Source organism: Oncorhynchus gorbuscha, linkage group LG13 (genome assembly GCF_021184085.1).
Source record: "Oncorhynchus gorbuscha isolate QuinsamMale2020 ecotype Even-year linkage group LG13, OgorEven_v1.0, whole genome shotgun sequence".
Lineage (NCBI taxonomy): Eukaryota > Metazoa > Chordata > Actinopteri > Salmoniformes > Salmonidae > Oncorhynchus > Oncorhynchus gorbuscha.
Window position 1 is genome coordinate 67,100,829 of NC_060185.1, and position 24,652 is coordinate 67,125,480.

General features: G+C 39.8%; 1 protein-coding gene and 1 pseudogene across 2 annotated transcripts; both read left to right on the forward strand.

The window, feature by feature from the left end:
• The first annotated feature begins 849 nt into the window (after positions 1–849).
• LOC123994079 (stonustoxin subunit beta-like) lies at positions 850–8,674 on the forward strand. 2 transcript variants are annotated; one of them, XM_046296572.1, is made up of 3 exons: positions 850–1,105; positions 7,669–7,715; positions 7,797–8,674. In XM_046296572.1, the coding sequence occupies exons 1-3, from the start codon at positions 954–956 to the stop codon at positions 8,345–8,347; spliced, it is 750 nt and encodes a 249-aa protein (XP_046152528.1). In that variant the 5' UTR covers positions 850–953; the 3' UTR covers positions 8,348–8,674. The 2 variants fall into 2 exon arrangements, with proteins under 2 accessions (XP_046152528.1, XP_046152527.1); XM_046296571.1 differs by having other exon boundaries at positions 851–1,105; positions 7,666–7,715.
• Positions 8,675–8,955: 281 nt separating this feature from the next.
• Positions 8,956–24,652, forward strand: part of LOC123993382 — a 31,022-nt pseudogene continuing 15,325 nt past the window's right edge.

Here is a 24,652-nt window from a genome sequence, read left to right on the forward strand (position 1 = left end):
GATTGATTTGCACTTTTCGCACCAAAGTACGTTCATCTCTAGGAGACAGAACACGTTTCCTTCCTGAGCGGTATGACGGCTGCGTGGTCCCGTGCTGTTTATACTTGCGTACTATTGCTTGTACAGATGAACATGGTACCTTGAGCCGTTTGGAAATTGCTCCCAAGGATGTACCAGACTTGTCGAGGTGTACAATTTTTTTAATGAGGTCTGATTTCTTTAGATTTTTCCATGATGTCAAGCAAAGAGGCACTGAATTTGAAGCTAGGCCTTGAAATACATCCACAGCTCCACCTCCAATTGACTTAAATTATGTCAATTATCTTATCAGAAGCTTCTAAAGCCATGACATAGTTTTCTGAAATTGTCCAAGCTGTTTAAAGGCACAGTCAACTTAGTGTATGTAAACTTCTGACCCACTGGAATTGTGATACAGTGAATTATAAGTGAAATAATCTGTCTGTTAACAATTGTTGGAAAAATGACTTGTGTCATGCACAAAGTAGAAAACTATAGTTTGTTAACAAGACATTTGTGGAGTGGTTGAAAAATGAGTTTGAATGACTCCAACCTACGTGTATGTAAACTTTCGACTTCAACTGTACATGTAGGCAAGGATTAGGAGAAAGTGACTGGTAATCAGGATAAATAATAGCATTTATAGAAGGTAGTGCGTACGGCCCAGTACATCATTGGAGCCAAGCTTCCTGACATCAGAAGAAGCCCCGCCTTGTTTTTATACTGTATAAACAGGGGGGGGGGGGCTTCCTCCTCTGTTGTTAACTCTATTTCTTGAACTGCATTGTCGGTTAAGGGCTTGTAAGCATTTCACAGTAAGTTCTACACCTGTTCTATTTGGCGTGTGTGACAAATCAAAATTGATTTGATTTGAAACAACAGAGGTAGTTACTCATACACAGTTTGCACTAAGCCATCATTGTCATGTAAACTGGATGAACAAGTTCAACTTGGTGATGGAGGAAGAGTATTTCACATTGATAAAAGATTTGTTCCGTACAGTCACATTTTTATCAGTGTTCCACGCTCATAAGAGGAAGAATATGGAGAGTTTAGAAGAGGACAGAGAGGGCGAAAGACTGCACAAGTAAGAGAGAGAGAGAGAGGGATTGTGTGTGTGTGTGTGTGTGTGTGTGTGTGTGTGTGTGTGTGTGTGTGTGTGTGTGTGTGTGTGTGTGTGTGTGTGTGTGTGTGTGTGTGTGTGTGTGTGTGTGTGTGTGTGTGTGTGTGTGTGTGTGTGTGTGTGTGTGTGTGTGTGTGTGTGTGTGTGGCTAGGCACTTGTTTTGTAATTTTAGTTTTCCTGTTTTAAACCCTATCCTAAACCTCAACCCTAACCTTAACCACTCATAATTAATGCCTAAAATGAACCCTAATCCCTAAATTGAACCAACATATCTGAAATAATGCCTAAACTTAACCATCAAGGTTATTCTGAGTTGTTAAGGTTAGAGTTGAGGTTTAGGATAAAGGGGTTAAAACAGGATAACTCAAAGCCAACATACAGTAAAACATGACAGAATTATAACAGCAACACACTTCATAATCTACAGACGGCACCACACTCCATATAGTCCTTAGTCTAAATTTCACATATTTCTCCACTTTGTGGTGGCAAAGTCTAATGATGATTGTCATTAGGGTCCATGTCTGTGCGTTATATTTTGGTATGATATCCACGTATTGAAGGTAGCTAAATGTGCTTATCACTGCGTTATATGTTATGACCCCTATGCTGTTAGCTGGGCCAATAGGATTGAGGGTATGAAATGAAATGTAGTATTATCAGGGAAACAATCTTCTCAAACCTAAGGTAATTTGATATGTTATTAACTTCATAATCTAATACAAATGAAGGTATGAAACCATTTGAATGGTAATGGCATCTCTATGGGCCCACCTTGGGGGGTGGGGGGGTCAAAGGCCATACATGTATGCATTTTGGTGAACATCGAGCCAGAATGGTGAGTATTAGGATGTGCTCTATTATCTCATGGTACCCTAGATGATACCTACACCAAATTTCACACAGAATTAGGAAACCCATTGGGGAAGTTTCTGTTTGTTTGTTGCTACAGTATACAGAGTCATCATAGATTCTGTCTATATTCATTCCTAGCATCCATTAACTTCAATGTGGAGGAACTGCATTGATTTTGCATGGCCATAACTGAATAAATAATTGGTGTAATAAGACCAATAATGGAATAAAATGTGTGTTACAATGAGGAAAACACAAAATGATGGGATGTCAGTTATACCTATTTAGCTAAATATTACCGGAATAGTGGTAAAATGTAATACATTTGAAGTAGTTTCAAATGTATTACATTAAAACAATGACATGTTTGAGGAGCATTCACTGATGTCTATTGATTAAAATAGATATGCAATATTCTATAAATTGTGTAAACATTATTTACATTTTAGCAGACACTTATCCAGAGCGACTTACAATAGTGAGTGCATTCATTTTTGTACTCGTTCCCCGTGGCAATCAAACCCACAACCCTGCAATGCTCGACCAACTGAGCTACATATTATAAAATGTGACATGAAACGAGCCACTACATTGCTCCCTATATGAAATCCCATTGGAATGCATTACACCCAGAGGTAAAGGTAATTTTATAAAATGCTTTCATAATGAGTCCACCAAACTTTCATAAAACTAGGGAAGTCTAAACAATAATGCATCACTATTATTGATTTAACCATAGGGTACACAAATTGTATTCTCCAATATGGCCGCCAGCCAGTTCCATTGGTTAAAATTAGATTGGGCTGACATGGCCACAACTCTTTCAATAATAGGTGGAATATTCCTAGTGATAACTAAAGAAGTATCATGAACTCAGCAAAAAAAGAAAGGTCCTCTCACTGTCAACTGCGTTTATTTTCAGCAAACTTAACATGTGTAAATATTTGTATGAACATAACAAGATTCGACAACTGAGACATAAACTGAACAAGTTCCACAGACATGTGACTAACGGAAATGGAATGTGTCCCTGAACAAAGGGGGTGTCAAAATCAAAAGTAACATTCAGTATCTGGTGTGGCCACCAGCTGCATTAAGTACTGCAGTGTATCTCCTCCCATGGACTGCACCAGATTCACCAGTTATTGCTGAGATGTTACCCCACTCTTCCACCAAGGCACCTGCAAGTTCTCGGACATTTCTGAGGGGAATGGCTCTAGCCCTCAACCTCCGATTCAACAGGTCCCAGACGTGCTCAATTGGATTGAGATCCGGGATCTTCGCTGGCCATGGCAGAACACTGACATTCCTGTCTTGCAGGAAATCACACACAGAACGAACAGTATGGCTGGTGGTATTGTCATGCTGGAGGGTCATGTCAGGATGAGCCTGCAAGAAGGGTACCACATGAGGGAGGAGGATGTCTTCCCTGTAACGCACAGCGTTGAGATTGCCTGCAATGACAACAAGCTCAGTCCGATGATGCTGTGACACACCACCCTAGACCATGACGGACCCTCCACCTCCAAATCGATCCCGCTCCAGAGTACAGGCCTCGGTGTAACGCTCATTCCTTCGACGATAAATTCGAATCCGACCATAACCCATGGTGAGACAAAACCGCGACTCGTCAGTGAAGAGCACTTTTTGCCAGTTCTGTCTGGTCCTTCGACAATGGGTTTGTGCCCATAGGCGACGTTGTTACCGGTGATGTCTGGTGAGGACCTGCCTTACAACAGGCCTACATGCCCTCAGTCCAGCCTCTCTCAGGGTATTGCGGACAGTCTGAGCACTGATGGAAGGTTTGTGCGTTTCTGGTGTAACTCGGGCAGTTGTTGTTGCCATCCTGTACCTGTCCCGCAGGTGTGATGTTCAGATGTACCGATCCTGTGCAGGTGTTGTTACACATGGTCTGCCACTGCGAAGGTGATCAGCTGTGCGTCCTGTCTCCCTGTAGCGCTGTCCTAAGCTTCTCACAGTACGGACATTGCAATTCATTGCCCTGGCCACATCTGCAGTCCTCATGCCTCCTTGTAGCTTGCCTAAGGCACGTTCACACAGACGAGCAGGGACCCTGGGCATCTTTCTTTTGGTGTTTTTCAGAATTATTCTAAAGGCCTCTTTAGTGTCCTAAGTTTTCATAACTGTGACTTTAATTGCCTACCATATGTTAGCAGTTAGTCTCTTAATGACAGTTCCACAGGTGCATGTTCATTAATTGTTTATGGTTCATTGAACATGCATGGGAAACAGTGTTTAAACCCTTTGCAATGAAGATCTGTGAAGTTATTTGGATTTTTATGAATTATCTGTGAAAGACAGGGTCCTGACAAAGGGACGCTTCTTTTTTTGCTGAGTTTAGTCACGCAGAGAACACAACCAATTTAGACAGGTTTGCAATATATATATTACTTGTAAAATATTAGCATCATTGTTCCAGAAGTGTACCAAAAACACTATTCATTCAACTGTTTTTGGTCAGCATGCCAACTGCATGCACCGTCAAAACTTGAGACATCTGTGGCATTGTGTTGCTTGACAAAACTGACCATTTAAGAGTGGCCTTTTATTGTCCCCAGCACAAGGCGCACCTGTGTAATGATCATGCTGCTTAATCAGTTTCTTGATATGTCACACCTGTCAGGTGGATGGATTATCTTGACAAAGGATAAAAACCTCACTAACAGGGATGTGAACAAATTTGTGCACAACATTTTTTGAGAAATATGCTTTTTGAGAGTATGGAATGTTTCTGGGATATTTTATTTAGGCTCATGAAACATGGGACCAGCACTTTACATGTCGCGTTCATATTTTTGTTCAGTGTATAAAAAAAAAAATACTACAAATATACAACACATTTTTTTTTTTAAATGACTAAGGTCCGGATCTCAGTGTCCTCATAGGTAATTATGACCATGTTTCTGTTAGGATGGGATGGAGCTGGGATGGACACAGGAAAAAGATTTTGGTTGTCTCTCTCGACAATAGTGCATAGGCCAGCAAGCCATAGTAGCTCACAGCCGAAGGAGCTATAACCACTTCTCTCTCAGTTCTCAGTCCAGGAAAGTAAAGTCTATTAGAGCTCTCCCAGGCAGTGAATTCTTCCTCTGATCCCTGCCAGGATGGATTGTGAACTCAGTCAGTTAGTCTTGAATGAGCAAACAGTGCATTCCACAGGATCACCTCTGAGATGATTGCTTCTGTCTGAGTAGGATAGGTCTCGTCAATAGGTGTTTGGTTTCCAAGGGGATGTGGATCATTCTGTTCAACTGGCATGACCACATCGCAAAGAAACTTGATCTACTAGTCTGTAGTTATAGGGATACAGAGGGTGGTTTCTTGTAAGCTACTCAGTGACAGGATGGGCTGATCCCCACCCCCCTTTTTTATTTTACTTTTATTTAACCAGGTAAGTCAGTTAAGAACAAATTCTTATTTACAATGATGGCCTAGGAACAGTGGGTTAACTGTCTTGTTCAGGGGCAGAACAACAGATTTTTACCTTGTCAGCTCGCGGATTCAATCTAGCAACCTTTAAGTTACTGGCCCAATGCTCTTAACACTAGGCTACCTGCCGCCCTTCACCCCATTGATGCATACTATGTAGCTTAGTATTTGTGTTACATATTTTACAGTCCGGTTTGCTGACCTTTATCAAGGGTGCCAATAATTTAGTTATTTCAAACATTGTTGTTTCAATGATAAGACAGTCTATGTAAATAATTTCATCTGATGGCCAGAATTAACCTAATATCATGTTTTTTTAAGATACGATCCACCCAATAGAATATTCCATTGTTGTTTGATACAGTAATTTAAAAAAATGTATGTTGTATTTTATCCCCTTTTCTCCTCAATTTTGATTTTGTCTCATTGCTGCAACTCCCCAACGAGTCAGGAGGCGAAGGTTGAGTCATGCGTCCTACAAAACATGACCCGCCAAACTGCACTTTTTAACACCCACCCACTTAACCCAGAAGCCAGCCACACCAATGTGTCAGAGGGAACACTGTTCAACTGACAATCAGGTCAGCCTGCAGGTGCCTAGCCCACCACAGGGAGTTGCTAGAGCACAGTGAGCAAGTAAAGCCCACCCGGCCTAACCCTCCCCTAACAATGCTGGGCCAATTGTGCTCCACCCTATGGGACTCCCGATCACGGCTGGTTGTGATACAGCCTGGGATTGAACCCAGGTCTAGTTATGATGCCTTAGACCGCTGCGCCACTTGGCAGGCCCAATACAGTCATTTTCAATGGGCATGTGAACATTCCAACTTGTCTCAACATTCCTTAAGCAGCCTGCGAACATTCTATTGCATATATCCCATACAACAACACATAAAGATGTGAAGCTACTTTTTTGGAGAGGGAATCATATATCAATTTGATCGAAGGAATGGGGAGAATAAGATAAGACTATTAAACCTTTGCCACCACAAAGTGGCGACGTTTTTCCACTGGCATAAAAGAGCAAGACATGCCATATCTCTGAATCCTGCAGTTAAGGCCGTTTCGGTCATTTCCTTTGGAGGTTGAGTCAACTCATGTCTTTCGGTGTGGCAATTATTTGACCAGTTCAAAATAACTGATAATAGCCTGCCCTTGATTCAGTATAACTGTAATGACAGTACTAAGTAATAAATGCATGAGTGAAAGAAGGTCCAGAACCTCTTGTAGAATTCTCAAATTAAACAGTTTATTAGTTATGCACAGTGTAATGTTTGACTGTAGTCCACACCCCCAAAAAACAGCTCTTTTTAATGTAAGAGTCAACAGCACAGCATCTCAAACTCGTCGGGACATAAGAGAGAGAACAATAGCAATGCATTGCAATAAAACTGAACTAGCTCCACCAACCATAAGAACACAGAAACATTCCTGCCATTCCTGCAGTTGGCAGATAACAGGCTGACAGTCAGGCTGCACCCGTGATACTTGAGTAACCCTCTCAATTGCATGGCCAACAACAACATAATGGAACATCCATAAAAACAGGGCCAATACATTTACGAGGGTTGCTACAATACTTACACATTATAAGAACTTTATAGATACTTATGACAAGTCTTAAGGCATTGTGACCACATCATAATGCATTTTTAGGTGTATGTCTTATGTCTTATGTCTTAAGTAAAGAGTTAGCTGACATGATCAGGAATGTCCTGATCATGAAATGCCAACACAACACCATAGGCCTACATGATATGAAACATGACACCATACAAAAGGAATGACAAGAAGTCATGTGGTTTCTACAGTATGAAGGAGATTTACAGGGACTTTTTTTTAAACAAGTTCAAGCTTTTTTTATTTTTAAACTTACCTAGGGTGTTTTTGTTTCATTCAAACAGTTGTTCTTCGTTATATTTAGCAATGCATCTACCATAGAGCATGTTTTCAACTAGCTAAATAACGTTTTGTTTTAAATTAAGAGCAGTTGGTTACGCTTCACATGGGGATGCTATAAGACCCTGTCAAATAAAATGCAAATGAATATTCTTAAAATAAGCAAACAATATCATTTTTTACACTCATTATATAGTGTAAAATAGAATTTGAACATATTTAAAGTGAATGTGGCTCCTTAAATGAAGACAAGCAGGCATGGTTGGGGTCATTTGCAACCCTAGCAGTGATATTCCTACTCATAATGCTACTTTTCCAGCAGTGTGGACCATGGTGCAGAGTGCGGGTTACAGTCAACACTGAAGAAATGTAAGTCTTGATTGCGAGATTTGGTCTGCTAAATGGCTACCTGTCATAATAATGTTAACTGGTCTTGTCCTACTTCATTAGATGCCTGTGAACTCACACTGGACCCAAACACAGCTCACAGAAAGCTCATTCTGTTTGAGGGGAACAGAAAAGTGAGACGAGCGGAAGAGGAACAGTTGTATTCCGATCACCCAGAGAGATTTGAAAAATGGTCACAAGTGCTGTGTAGAGAGGGCCTGTCTGGGCGCTGTTACTGGGAGGTAGAGTGGACTGGGCAAGAGATCCGTATAGGAGTGACATATAAAGGACTCTGCAGGAGAGGATTAGGGTATGAGTGTGGAATTGGACATAATGACATGTCCTGGAGTCTCAGTTGTTATGATGACTACTTCAACGCCAGGCACAACAAGGAGAACATTACTGTACCTGCACCCTCCTCTCGCTCTCACAGAGTAGGAGTGTTTCTGGACTGGCCTGCCGGCACTCTGTCCTTCTACAGTGTCTCCTCTGACACACTGACCCTCCTACACACTTTCCACAACACATTCACCGAGCCCCTCTACCCAGGGTTTAGGATGTGGTATCGTGGGTCTTCAGTTTCCCTGTGCAAGACAACTGCTGGGGAGTGCTGAATACCAGATGTTGTTAGGACCATCAGAATGTATAAATGCTTCTCTTTTTTTAACAAGTGGGGTTACAGGCAAAATACAACACAGACACAAAGACAGGCTCTGGCATACACTTATTAAGTGTAACTCAAGAGTTTATATGGGTGAGGAATGCCCTTGACTTCCATGTGAGGCTCTTGTAGATGAATCAGATGTATACATTTATCTTTACAGTGATAGAAAATGTCAAGTGAGCAATTTTCTTTATATTTCTGATGGCATGATGAATGAAAACATATTGAAAATGTTGTATGCCATGGAATCCTAACTGGTGGTAAATAAAAAGCATCGCTACAACATTTGGTATCAACTGTCTCATTTTCTATGTTCCGTCCTCAAAGTATAAACTGTGAAACACTAGTGCAGTCTCCAACTCTGCCAAGCAGAGCTCAACTTTACCGCCCCAACTAGTAAAGGCAGCCAGTAAACAAGGGTTGTGACCTCGCCCGACTCTAATATGTACAGACAGACTTGCTGAACAGGTTAAACAAGTTCAACCAAAGAATGCAGCAGTGATATACGTCACATTAGAGAATTGTTTAGTACATTGGAAAAACAACCACTCTTCTACACCCATCAGAGAAACAAGATGGAGAGTTTAGAGGACAGAGGGGAAGAAACACAGCACAAGTAAGACATTATTGTGTGTGTGTGTGTCTACATTTTTACATGGTGGATAGAAATTAAGCTTGTTAGGTTTAGAGTTATTTAGGTGTCTGAAAAGAATAAACAAATTAATTTCCTGGATCGTTAAAATCGCATTGGTGTAATATATTATGGCAGCAGGAAGCCTAGCGGTTAGAGCATTGGGCCAGTAACCGAACAGGTGCTAGATCATATCCCCGAGCTGACAAGGTAAAAATCTGTTGTTCTGCCCCTGAAGAAGGCAGTTAACCCACTGTTCCTAGGCCATCATTGTAAATAAGAATTTGCCCTAAACTGACTTGCCTAGGAAAATAAAACCATATGTATTTTACATGAAGGTGTAGGAGGATAGAGTTGGTAACCTTCGGGTAGGACATTTTTACAAAGATCCCCGTATTAGTTACACTGAAATGTCTCAATTACACTACATTTCACCTTTCTAAATCCACTCCGAATCCCCCCTTCTGATGGGATCAATATCCTCATTTTTGTGGCATTAAAACAATCCTATCGCTACCTCATGAAACCAATTCCAAAATTGATTACCAAATCCAAACTTGAATGATCTTTTGATCTCAAATGATTGTCTTTCTGCTTTGAGATACCAATTTCACCCTAGCACTGTTGCAACACATTATACACTAGATATACAAAAGTATGTGGACACCCCTTCAAATTCAGTGGATTCGGCTATTTCAGAGATGGCGTCTAATGGTAGATTAAGAGACTTGGTAACCCTAAAAGACTAGTTGAATTTACCATTAAGATTTAGAGACATCCCATTTGCTCAAAGGTAAGAATGTCTGTCAGCTCCTATAATCATCCCAAGATGTTTTGTAATTCTCACAAATAAAAAATAAGCTCAACTACTGCATTTCTATACAATTTCAATATTCTATAACACAAAACACCCGAAAACGTGTACATGGCACACACAAACGTCTGTAACATATTGCCATTTAAAAATATATATTATTATGAATGTGTACCTGTAAGGGGGGAAATATGAAAAATGATTCATCATAACATCAGCTCCAGTCACTCTACGCACATGTTACATTTTTTGGATACGAAAAGGAGACAAAAATATTCCTGACCTGCGCTGCACATAGGAAAGTGTCAAGACGACTGTGAACTGATCAAATCAAATTTGAACAAATCTAATTTTATTTGTCACATGCGCCAAATAAAACAGGTGAAGACCATACAGTGAAATGCTTACTTTACAAGCCCCTAACCAATAATGCTTGTTTAAAAAAATACAAATAAGAATAAGAAATAGAAGTAGCAAGTAGTTAAAGAGCAGCAGTAAAAGACAGTAGCGAGACTACATATAGAGGGTACTGGTACAGAGTCAATGTGTGGGGGAACTGGTTAGTCGAGGTAATTTAAGTAATATGTACACTATCAGTCAAAAGTTTTAGAACACCTACCCATTCAAGGGTTTTTCTTCATTTTGTACTATTTTATACATTGTATAATAATAATGAAGACATCAAACCTATGAAATAACACATGGAATCATGTAGTAACCAAAAAAATCAAAATATTTTTTACATTTGAGATTCTTCAAATAGCCACCCTTTGCCTTGATGACAGACGTGCACACTCTTGGCAGTATCTCAACCAGCTTCATGAGGTAGTCACCTGGAATGCATTTCAATTAACAGGTGTGCCTTCTTAAAAGTTAATTTGTTAGAATTTCTTTCCTTCAGTTGTGTTGTGACATGGTAGGGGTGGTATATAGAAAATAGCCTTATTTGATCTAAGACCAAGTCCATATTATTGCAAGTTCAGCTCAAATAAGCAATGAGAAATAACAGTTCATCATTACTTTACATGAAGGTCAGTTTAAAGGGAAAATTTCAAGAACTTTGAACGTTTCTTCAAGTGCAGTCACAAAAAACATCAAGTGCTATGATGAAACTGGCTCTCATGAGGACCACCACAGAAATGGAAGACCCAGAGTTACCTCTACTGCAGAGGATACGTTCATTAGAATTAACAGCCTAAGAAATTGAAGCCCAAATAAATGCTTCACAGAGTTCAAGTAACAGACACATCTCAACATCAACTGTTCAGAGGAGACTGTGTGAATCAGATCTTCACGGTCTAATTGCTACAAAAAATACTACTGATGGACACCAATAATAAGAAGAGACTTGCTTTGGCCAAGAAACATGAGCAATGGACATTAGACCGATGGAAATGTATCGTTTGGTCTGGAGTCCAAATTGGAGACTTTTATTTCCAACAGCCATGTCTTTGTGTGGGTAAACGGATGATATCCGCATGTGGTAGAGCATGGCGCTTGTAACGCCAGGGTAGTGGGTTCGATCCCCGGGACCACCCATACGTAGAATGTATGCACACATGACTGTAAGTCGCTTTGGATAAAAGCGTCTGCTAAATGGCATATATTATTATTATTATTATTATGTGTATGTCCCACCGTAAAGCATGGAGGAGGAGGTGTGATGGTGTGGGGGTGTTTTGCTGGTGACAATGTCTGTGATTGATTTAGAATTCAAGGCACACCTAACCAGCATGGTTACCACAGCATTCTGAAGTGATATGCCATCCCATCTGGTTTGGGCTTATTGGTACTATCATTTGTTTTTCAACAGGACAATGATCCAAAACACCTCCAGGCGGTGTAAGGGCTATTTACCAAGAAGGAGAGTGATGGAGTGCTGCATCAGATGACCTGGCCTCCACAATCCCCTGACCTCAACCAAATTGAGATGGTTTGGGATGAGTTGGACCACAGAGTGAAGGAAAAGCAACCAACAAGTGCTAAGCATATGTGGGAACTACTTCAAGAATGTTTGAAAGCATTCCAGTTGAAGCTGGTTGAGAGAATGCTAAGAGTGTGCAAAGCTGACATCAAGGCAAAGGGTGGCTATTTGAAGAATCTCAAATATATAATATATTTTGCTTTGTTTAACACTTTTTTGGTTACTACATGATTCCATATGTGCTATTTCATAGTTTTGATGTCTTCACTATTATTCTACAATGTAGAACATAGTCAAAATTAAGAAAGACCCTTGAATGAGTTGGTGTCCTAAAACTTTTTACCGGTAGTGTACATGTAGGTAGAGTTATTAAAGTGACTACGCTTAGATAATAACAGAGAGTAGCAGGGGAATAAAAGAGAGGGTGAGGGGAGGGGGGCAAATGGTCTGAGGGCCTGGGTAGCAATTTGATTAGATGTGTAAGAGTCTTATAGCTTGGGGATAGAAGCTGTTTAGAAGCCTCTTGGACCTAGACTTGGCCCTCCGGTACCGCTTGCCGTGCGGTAGTAGAGAGAACAGTCTATGACTAGGGTGGCTGGAGTGTTTGACAATGTTTAGGGCCTTCCTCTGACACAGCCAAGTATAGAGGTATAGATGGCAGGAAGCTTGGCCCCAGTGATGTACTGGACCGTACGCACTACCCTCTGTAGTGCCTTGCGGTCGGAGACTGAGCAGTTGCCATACCAGGCAGTGATACAACCAGTCAGGATTGACAGATTGACTGGGAAATTATATTTAATCTCAGAGATTGGCAGTAATGTGGTGTCGCCAGGCGGATTAGATATGAGTGTGGCGCAGCAGTAGTTTCACTGTCTCCCTAACATTTACATTACATTTACATTTAAGTAGTTTCACGGTCTCCCAGTACAGTCACAACAATAGTGGTAAGGGATCAAATCTCACCCCACCTATGACTGTTATGCTGTATCTCCCCCAATAACCCCTTTCAAAATATCAAAATAAATTGAAAGGGAAAATAGACAGAAACAGGGTAACATTTCCCCCTTTTTATCAAGCATGTAGTGTTCCAAACTTGTTTAGAAATAACTAAGTATTGTTAGTAACTGTTATATCTGTGTGTTGAAGCCCAATCCACCAGGAGAGGACAGACTCACCTGTACCCAGCTGTACGTCCATGCAGAGTGATCATTCTATGGATTTTCCATTACAATTTAGAGACTTCCCAATTGCTCAAAGGTAAGAATGTCTGACAGCTCCTATAATCCACCCTCCATCTTTCCCAACCCCACATCTAAACTTTGGAAATGATTTATGACTCCTCTCTGTCTATAGAATCACAAAGCACACAACTTGGATACTTTTTATCTGAACAAATTGTTACTGTTGATATTATGCTAATTGTATGAATTAGGAAGTAATTATTAACTATTTCCTCTCGAAAGTTACTCTCTCTTATTTATTTTTTGTGTCTGTCTGTTTACAATGTCAGGTTGTAATATTCTCTATAGTTTTTTAACCATTAGAAGCATACATGCATGACACACACAATCAATTGGTCTGGAAATTAAAAACAATTGGTCAGTTCCACGTAACTCATGTAACCTATCATATTATGTTATTTTGGTGTTTACAAACTCCATTGGTCAGTGTAACATACACTCACAATCTATTGGTTGGTCTTTCTACAACTGATTAACCAATCCCCCTCAGCAAATCACCAGTGAGTTACATTTGAATCCCTTTTCCCATTCACTGTGTTGGTGGTGCTCATAAAATTGAGTAGTAGCAGCGCACCCACTCTGGAAATGTGATGTACTTGTCATAGAAGGATATCTCAAAAAATTAACAAACTCAAAATGGGTACTTTGTTTAATGAATAAATTCATGTGAATTTTTGTATTTCAGAATGTAGGCATACTTCATATTTTAGAGCACATAATAGGGAGGTTAATGATACCAAGATGTTGTCCGTCAAGTACGGCTCACGGATCATTGGGTCTTACAGGAGGCATGTTATAGGTCTAAAAAGGGCCTAAAATGGTTTGAGATAAAAATGTCAAAAGCATATCAAACATCCTTCCTCCCAATTAAGTTTATATGTAAGAATTGGCAGATCCATTTTTGGGCCTTTCTGGCATGGAATTGCCCAGGAGATTTACTAGGGCGTCAAGAAAACAGTAGGGTTTTTACATGCTACGACACTGGAAGCCTAAGTCTTTGCTGGTGTGAGCAGAGTACAAGCCCCTTTAACCTGTTCTACTTTACTCTATGCCTTTCAGACCATCAGTACGGTTGAAAGTATGGATTATAGGTTATCACAACATCATCTAGCGGCAACCAGAGGTTACTGACGTAACCCCGGTTCTATGAACCAGCCACACATTTTCTCTTGCCACCCCTAGTTCGGGAAACCCTGGTTTGGATACAAGCATTATGAAACCTCTAACACAATAAATTCATTTGACTCGGTGTTTTGTGAATACAAGCTTGTTGGATGCTTTTGTTGTTTGTTTTGGTTGTGTTTGAGATTATTTCCACCCAATAGAAATGAATGGTAAATAATGTACTGTGTCATTTTGGAGTCAATTTGATTGTAAATAAGAATATGTTTCTAAGTACTTCTACATGAATGTGGATGATACCAGGATAACAGATAATGCTTAATGAATCATGAATAATGATGAGTGAGAAAGTTATTGTAATGGTGAGAGGGTGGCATGTGTGGTGTGATATTTGTGCATCTATAACTTTCTCACTCGTCAATATCCAAGGTTAATTCAGGACTATTTTAACACTCATATAAGTGAATTTGGCCCAATACTTTTGGTCCCCTAAAATGGTGGGACTGTGTACAAAAAGTGCTGTAATTTTAAAATGGTTCACCATGTATGGATGAATACACCCTCAAATTAAAGATGACAGCCTGGACATTAACCTCATAGTCTTTGTATCATTTCAAATCCCAAGCAACAACTACAAATCCTCACTGTCCCAATACTTTTGGAGCTCACTGTATTTGGTGAAATTATTCATTTTGTGTGTGGTTTCCTTTAAACAAGGGTGGCCCAACTTACCCCTTTGGCTCAATTTACTCCAATCTCCCTGCGCCTAGTTTCATTGAAATTCTTTGGCACGTATCATGCTCTTTGTGTCCGGCATAGTTTGTCAAAATGAACGTAATGTTTTTCTTCCAGATACCAACAGGAGAGATTAAAGTCAGAGATTCCCAGTTATCAGAGTCAAACAGATCTGTCCTTCATATTTAAGGTGAGTTGGCTTCTTTCTTTGCACATACTGTGGTGGTTCCAACTCCTGTCATCTCTGATATTAAATCTTGGTTGGGAGTTGTTGTGTTGTGACTATCATTAATGTAATGAATGCTATTCATTGAATAATTACCTACTACATTTAATTATTACTCTATTAAATGAATCATGTGACAATGAACTCATTAGGAATTTGGGGCACCACAGGAAGAGTTTATTCAATGAGTTACCTATTCCCGAATTAACGCAAGAACATATTGATTTCATACCAGTCATCAAATAATCATTTTCTCATATCAATCTCATTCTGAATGTCGTTGACTTCATGAATCTGCACATACCCTAACCTGAATCTAATCTAGATGAATCTAGTTCAAAAACGAGTTAAAAACAAGTTTATTTACTAACTAACGAAATAATCACACAGAAATACATAAACACACACACATAGGATATTGACATAATGCAATGAAAACAGTCCCTAGTGGACTAACCCGATATGATGGCTTGTTACACAATGGAAAGGTGTGGGGAAAGATAAAGAGCGAGAGAGACAAAGACTTTTCGTACGTACATTTGGAAACGACGCTTACTGTAAATAGGAATATTTAGCACCCTAACAACTGCTCATTCGCATTAGAAATGCTACATATATTTACGCGTAGATGTTTTTCTCTGTCGTCTCTCTGTTGAAACCACTCGATCCGTCTATGGGAAGTAGTTCGATGTAAGTCTCTCAATGCAAGTCTCTGGCAAGTCTCACCATGAGATCATGTCGCCGACAGAGATGGTCGCCTCACTTTTCGTTCTTAGGAAACTATGCAGTATTTTATTTTTTTATGTATTATTTTGTACACCGTTACCCCAGGAAATCTTAAGTCTTATTACATACAGCCAGGAAGAAATATTGGATATAAGAGCAACGTCAACTTACCAACATTACAACCAGGAATACAACTTTCCCGAAGTGGATCCTCTGTTTGGACCACCACCAGGTTATATAAATAAAAAATTGTGAGCTTAATGAACCTCTATAGGATGACTGGAAACAGTCGCTTTTTGGTAAACTCTGTTCCATTCTATGCAATTACACATGCTGCACTGTTCATTAGTCTCTTCATTCACAGGACAATTGATAATATTGTCAAACATCAGGCTATTGTTAATGTAACATTGTCTTTAGGCTTTGTCTCTACTATTATAGGCCTATGTGTGAAATTTGTTTCGATATAGTTTAGGTTTCGATGTGCCATTGCCAGATGGCAGACAACTGTCGGGAGAAGGCAGGGGTAAAAAATGACATGTCCACGTAAATCTGCTTATAACACAAACTCTATGATATCAAAATGCAAACAACGTCAGTGTGTAAATTAAAAATGGACTTATTTAGAAAAGGTCGAGGACGGAGGGAGACGACTTAAAAAATGGAACAGATGTTGTCATTTTAAATTCCTATGACGTCAAAATTAGGGTTTAACATATTTTTTAAAATTTGTATTTAACCTTTATTTAACTAGGCAAGTCAGTTAAGAACAAATTCTCATTTACAATGACGGCCAACCCCGGCCAAGCTTGCACAATGCTGGGCCAATTGTGCGCCACCCTATGGGACTCCCAATCACAGCCGGATGTGTTACAGGGTGATCAAATTAAGATCGTACATACGGAGAGTTTGCCGTTTCTAAAAGGATGTTTTTTACTGTTTTTGTAGCCTTCCCACTGGGCAAACCATGCCATTTCCATACATGCCATTTCCACATGGAGAAATACATGCCATTTCTACATGGAGAATTTGTAAATATTTGCTACATATGTTGATCAATGAGATTCCAACCTATTTTCCACTCAAAAAGACAGCCAAAAGTTTGTTGAATTCCCAGTTCTTTCAACCACCTGAAAGCTCAACCAAATTCCAATGGAAAATGTATGTCTGTTTTTTAGTTTAGTTTTCACCTAAATGTGTGATCACTGCACTTTGAACCATTTAAAAGCCCAACGAAGTTCAAATAGGAATATGTCAGATATTTTGTCTATTTATACAACAGCTTAATGTATTATCACTGAGCTTCATCTAGTAGCACAACCAAATGACCTGGATTGCTGTTCAGATTACATTAAAGAACATTGCTGTTTGAAATTCTGCGCAGATTACTGTAGCGATTGTGAAGATTTCCACAGACCTGCGACCCTGAACACGCACCCTTTCTATGATTACATAAGAAGACATTCGTTGTTACAGTAACCTCAAAATTTGTCCATGGATGTGTTACTAATTTTAAGGTTGAATAAATACTGTTACATTAGTTTGTAAGATATCCTTAACATTAAGCTCTATATTGCCTTACAAAAGTTATATTGAATTGTGTTTGGTTGACCACGCAACCAAATATCAACATTTAAAGTAGATGTATCTACTGCTTGGACAGTTCCACCTGTGGCACTGTGTATAGCTTTAAATCCAGTTTTTCTACAAATTAACAATTGATATGTTGGATTCACAATAAAATGTCCACTGGCTTAATCCTTTTCTTTTATCTGTTTAACTTTCAGTTTTGGTTGAGATGGAGACGTGAATCCAACATATCATTTGATAACTTGTGAAAAAGTTAATAGACAATTTACTGTGTTGCAAAAGTGATATTAAATTGTGTTTGGTTGTCAACAAAATCACATATCAACATTTGAAGGAGCTGTTACTTCTGCTTGGATAGCTCCATCTGTGCCACTGAGTCTTGCTTTTAATCCAGTTTGTCTACAAATTAATCATGTATATATTGGATTCTCATCTCCATTTCAACCAAAACAAGACTAAGTCAAACCAAATCAAACTTTAAAATAAATAAATACAGTTTGATTTGATTTAATCCTATTCTTTGGTTGAGATGGAGATGTGAATCCGACATATTTATTATTAACTTGTAGATTCCATTTGGAATAAACAAAAGCTTGAAACCCTAGGCCTATATGTATCATCTATTTTTAGTTCAATCCTGGGCAGAATTTAAACAATAGTGTTAATAAAGGAAATCCGAGGAAAACACTACTGAAATTCTATCAACACACCTCCTGTGCTACACTCGCAACACAGACCCTGGATCATTGCTTCTCTCCCTTCTGGGACGGCTACAAGGCCCTCCCTCGCCCTCCCTTTGGCAAATCAGATCATACCTTCATTCTGATCCTCCTCACCTATAGGCAGAAACTTAAACAGGATGCTTCAAGATTGTTTTAATCACATTTTAATGTTCTGGGTCACCTCTGAGAATAGTATCGATGTAGATACTGACTCAGTGGCTGGGTTCATCAGGAAGTGGATAGAGGATGTTGTTCCCACTGTGACGATTAGAACTTATCCAAAACAAAAACTGTGGATAGATGGCAGTATTCATGCAAATCTGATAGTTGGAACCACCTCATTTAACCATCGCAAGGTGACTGGAAGTGTGCAAACAGCTACGACCTCCGTAAGGACATCAAAGAGGCAAAACGGCAGTACTCAGACACGAGACATATGGGACTCCAGAGAATCACGGATTATAAAGAATTCCTGTTTCACTGTGGTATTATGAGGTGACACACAGGCTAAAGTCCCTTAATCCTCCATCAAAATGGGAAAGGTCAGAGAACACACAAATGAAGACACAAAATGTTGTTGACCTTCACAAATCAGGCAATGGCTATAAAAAGATAGCTACATGCCTGTAACTACCCATCTCCACTATTAGGGCAATTATTAAGAAATTGTAAACAACTGGAGCTGTGAAGAACCTGCCTGGAAGAGGAGGCAAGTGTTTTTTCCCCCCACGCACAGATGGTTCAGGTGGCAAAAGAATCTCAAAGGATCATAGTTGGAGGATTGTAGAAGTTGGTTACATCTTGGGGTCACCAAGTCTCCAAAACTACAATTAGACGCCAACTCCATGCCAACATGTTATTTGGAAGGGTAGCCATAAGAAAGACTCTGCCGTCACCAAACCACAAATGTAAGCACCTGGAGTTTGCTAAATGTCATTGGAACTTGGATTGGAACCAGTTACTATGGTCTGATGGGACTAAAATATAGCTTTTTAGCAAAAGAACAATAGGTGGGTATGGTGTAAAAAGACCCATGGTCATGCTGAAAATAACTGTGAAGTAAGGTGGTGGATCTGTGATGTTGTGGAGCTGTTTTACTTCCAAAGGCCTTGGGAACCTAACTTTGTTAGGATAGATTGCATCATGGACTCCATCAATAACCAGGAGAGTTTAGGCCAAAACCTGTCTGCCTCTACAAGGAGGCTAAAACTGGGTCGTTGTTGGATCTTCCAGCAGGACAAAGTACCAAAGCAATACCTCCAAATCTACACTTAAAATTGTTCACTGCCATAGAATCAAGCTTTTGCAATGTCCATCCCAGGACCATGACCTAAACCCCATTGAAAACCTGTGTGTTGAGCTGAAGAGTTTACAAGCGTGGAACAAGGACTCTGAAGGATCTGGAGAGTTTCTGTATTAGAGGAATGGTCTCAAATTCCTTCCTATGGATTCTCCCACCTCATCAAACAGGAGACGACTCAGAGCTTTTATCTTGGCAAAGGGAGGGTGCACAAAGTACTAAAGGCAGAGGTGCCAATAATTGTGACATGCATGTTCTTTTCTTGGTATCCAATTGGTAGTAGTTACAGTTTTGTCTCATCGCTGCAACTCCCGTACGGAATCGGGAGAGGCGAAGGTTGAGAGTCATGCGTCCTCCAAAACAAAACCCAACTTAGCCGCACTGCTTCTTGACACAAAGCACATTCAACCCTGAAGCCAGCCACACCAATGTGTCAGAGGATACACTGTACACCTGGCGACCTGGTCAGCGTGCACTGCACCCGGCCCGCCACAGGAGTCGCTAGTGTGCGGTGAGACAAGGATATCCCTGCCGACCAAACCGTCCCTAACCCGGACGACGCTGAGCCAATTGTGTGTCGCCCCATGGACCTCCCTGTCACGGCTGGCTGCGACAGAGCCTGGGCTCGAACCCAGAATCTCTGGTGGCACAGCCTTAGACCACTGCGCCACCCGGGAGGCGACATGCATGTTTTTGGATAAAATCATTTAACTCAATTAAAGTTTAGGTTCATATGATATTTTGAGTGTAATATCAAGCTGATAAACAACAGCCTTTTTTGTTCATATTTAACTACGGTTCCAATAATTCAGCAGGGCACTGTACTGTCTTTACACACCATTATATGTATATATATTTATATACATTATATGTATAAAGTATTTTATTTTATTTATTTTATTTTATTTCACCTTTATTTAACCAGGTAGGCAAGTTGAGAACAAGTTCTCATTTACAATTGCGACCTGGCCAAGATAAAGCAAAGCAGTTCGACAGATACAACGACACAGAGTTACACATGGAGTAATACAAACATGCAGTCAATAATACAGTATAAACAAGTCTATATACAATGTGAGCAAATGAGGTGAGAAGGGTGGTAAAGGCAAAAAAGGCCATGGTGGCAAAGTAAATACAATATAGCAAGTAAAACACTGGAATGGTAGTTTTGCAATGGAAGAATGTGCAAAGTAGACATAAAAATAATGGGGTGCAAAGGAGCAAAATAAATAAATCAATTAAATACAGTTGGGAAAGAGGTAGTTGTTTGGGCTAAATTATAGGTGGGCTATGTACAGGTGCAGTAATCTGTAAGATGCTCTGACAGTTGGTGCTTAAAGCTAGTGAGGGAGATAAATGTTTCCAGTTTCAGAGATTTTTGCAGTTCGTTCCAGTCACTGGCAGCAGAGAACTGGAAGGAGAGGCGGCCAAAGAAAGAATTGGTTTTGGGGGTGACCAGAGAGATATACCTGCTGGAGCGTGTGTTACAGGTGGGAGATGCTATGGTGACCAGCGAGCTGAGATAAGGGGGGACTTTACCTAGCAGGGTCTTGTAGATGACATGGAGCCAGTGGGTTTGGCGACGAGTATGAAGCGAGGGCCAGCCAACGAGAGCGTACAGGTCGCAATGGTGGGTAGTATATGGGGCTTTGGTGACAAAACGGATTGCACTGTGATAGACTGCATCCAATTTGTTGAGTAGGGTATTGGAGGCTATTTTGTAAATGACATCGCCAAAGTCGAGGATTGGTAGGATGGTCAGTTTTACAAGGGTATGTTTGGCAGCATGAGTGAAGGATGCTTTGTTGCGAAATAGGAAGCCAATTCTAGATTTAACTTTGGATTGGAGATGTTTGATATGGGTCTGGAAGGAGAGTTTACAGTCTAACCAGACACCTAAGTATTTGTAGTTGTCCACGTATTCTAAGTCAGAGCCGTCCAGAGTAGTGATGTTGGACAGGCGGGTAGGTGCAGGTAGCGATCGGTTGAAGAGCATGGATTTAGTTTTACTTGTATTTAAGAGCAATTGGAGGCCACGGAAGGAGAGTTGTATGGCATTGAAGCTTGCCTGGAGGGTTGTTAACACAGTGTCCAAAGAAGGGCCGGAAGTATACAGAATGGTGTCGTCTGCGTAGAGGTGGATCAGGGACTCACCAGCAGCAAGAGCGACCTCATTGATTACCTTGAAACAGGTTGATTACCTTGAAAAAAATTGGATGTATTTTGAACATGGATTTCACGTCACAATACATCAACAAATTACGTTGAAACAACGTTGATATAGCCAGTTTATGCCCAGTGGGTTTGTTCATGGTTCATTTAAAAAATGTAAAAAATAATCTGGACACTTCTATAACATAGAGATTTGGTTAAAGAAAAAAGCATTGTCCTTTGAATTTTGTCTTGATAATTATTTTGGGTAATTTTGGATGCTGATTTCAAACGTATGCCTAACATCCTTCCTCAAAGGACCTTTCTATGGATTTCAGTTGAGGGAGATCCAAAACATCACAATTATATATTTTTTAACAAATTCAAATGGATTGCCCCAATATTTAAAACAGTTATTGTCTTCTATTTTCTATTTAGTCATTCTAGCAATTTTGGGCAACTTTTCTGACTGTTTTGTTTTGCATAGGGAAAATATCACCCTTAGTGTTCATTATAATAAAACAATTATTGTCTGTTTCAGTCGCTTGAAGAGAACATCATCACTTTTGTGAAGAGAGAACTGAAGAGATTCAAGAACATTTTGAGTCCAGATCTTCCAGAATGCATTGAGAATCAGGAGGATGAAGAATTAGTGGATGCCAAAGAAGTGTGGCAGGACAGCAGTGCCAGAGAGGGGGCTCTGAAGATCACACTGCAAATTCTGAGGAACATGGACCAACAGGAGCTCGCTGACACACTGGAGAAAAGTAAGGGTTCTCTGAAAAGTCTTTACAATCTTTTATGTCCACAAGCCAGACACTTTCATTACAGGAATCATGAGGATAATGCACTTAACTGTTTGACCAAATTATGTTTTTAGCTGTCCAAACATATGAAGTTTTGATTGAGGTGACAATGTAGAATGTGCTCTTCATACATTTATAGGCACCCTTTAAAAAAATGTACGATCCATGATCTTGGCTGTCTAACTGATGACTGTAGCCGTCGACTTCCTATTAGCCAAAGGATCATTATATATAAGTATAACAAAGAAATTGCGCAGAAATAAAAAATATATAATTTTATCAGGCCCACGGGTCGCCGGCTATGTCACCATTTTCATTGTTTTATTTTATGTAAAAAATTATATATTTTTGTGTGTGTCAATTTTGACCAGCCCACCCACCAAAAATGGTCTAGCCCATTTGGCAATTTCCAGAATTGCCAGATGGACAACCCTCCTGCTTTTGATACAGGATGCAGGGATGCTTATTAAAACTATCACCTGTGACAAGTGAAGGGAGTTATGGTAGACGGCATCCAAAGGTTTAAGAGTAGTGGCTACTGCATTCCGATAAACGGTGTCACTGTTGTCAAGAACTGTCAGGAAAGTTGAATGTACAATCTTCCTCATGCTGTTCAGGGAGAGGCATGATCTATTTCTATAAAAAAAAGCCCACTTTAAATCCCAGCTCCTTAACTAGCTCTGTACTGGTTTTAAACTGCAAATGATTATCAATCCAAAAGCGCAGATATTTACTGTATAGGTGGGAATCTGCTCAATGAAAGAACCATCCAATGCATAAATGTGTAAGCCTTCTGAAATATTTCTATGAGAATTCGAGAACAGCATACATTTAGTCTTTCCCTCATTAAGTACCAGTTTTAAATCAACAAGGACTTTCTGCAAGGCAACAAAATCAGATTGCAGCTCCAACATAGCCTTGTCAGCCTGGTCGAGGTCCATTTTAGAAGACTTCTGAACGAGTAGAGGATGGTCAACAGTACCAAAGGCCTTGGATAGGTCTATAAATATAGCAGCACAGTGATTACTATGATCTAAGCAATTTAATATATCATTTAAGGCAAGCGTAGCTGCTGATATGGTGCTATGTCCAGGTCTAAAACCAGACTGATACACATTAAGAATATAACTTGATGTTAAAAAAGGTCTTAGCTGAGAGTTTTCCAGTGATTCTAATATTTTTGAAAGGCGAGATTGTTGTGTGGTCCCTGCAGCGTACGATCTCAAATACGTTCTTAGAACAGTAGCAACAGAACATATGGTGCAACAAACTCGTCTTAACACCATTGTTGTCTGAACAGCATCTAAATATATTTTTGCACTGGTGGATAATAAAGGTCTCAAACTTTATTCCTTGATTTGACTTTTTAATGTAAAAGATAAATGCAAACGTTATTATCCAAGCATCACACGGAACACATCCACAGCCAAACTCATTCCATAAACCAGTCTAAATAACAGGTTGCGCTGACAAAAAAACAAACAGAATTAAGCGACCTAACAGCTAGATTAGTTTACAATGTACCACATCTCTGGTGAGCACAAGAGACTAATATAATGTTGTTTAGAAAATAAATGCATGTCAGCTAAGCTAACAACAGTTAAATTCTTTATGATGGCAGCCACATTTGTTTACGTTTGACAAGCGAAAACTCTCTAATCCCAGAATGCCATTCACTATGAGACGCAAATAAACAAAGTCTGAGATGGCTTCGCTCATTGCCTGAAAAATATGAACTTAGTTTAGCCACTTTTCAGTATAATATAAATCAATGTACTTGTTACAGTGTATACAAGAACCGGAGCACATGACTTGACAAGTCGTTTACAGTTTTTGACAAAATCACAAAACAAATCAAATGTTTTCACCTCACAGATCATGACATCAAATACAGGCCTACATCCTTGTCTAACCATAACGTTAAAGCTGAACAGCGATGAAACCATTTTAGGGGGTTTGTGAGGGGGTTCATTTCATTTGTGGGGTGGGGTGGGGGAGTTCAAGTCCGTGGGGGGTAGAAATGAGGGAAGGTATTGTGGGGGGATATGATGCAGGAAATATTACTATGGTGGGGGATTTATCAATAAATGGGGGGCAAACACAAGATAAGTTTATACACTGAGCTGGCAACCCTGAGGTACGAAAGTTACAATCTGATGAGGAGTTTACAACAACTGGGAGCCTTGGAAAAAAACAACTACGACTGGGAAAAATAGTTTTGAACGATCATCCAACTCGGAATTCCAACTTGGGAACTCGAACCTCTT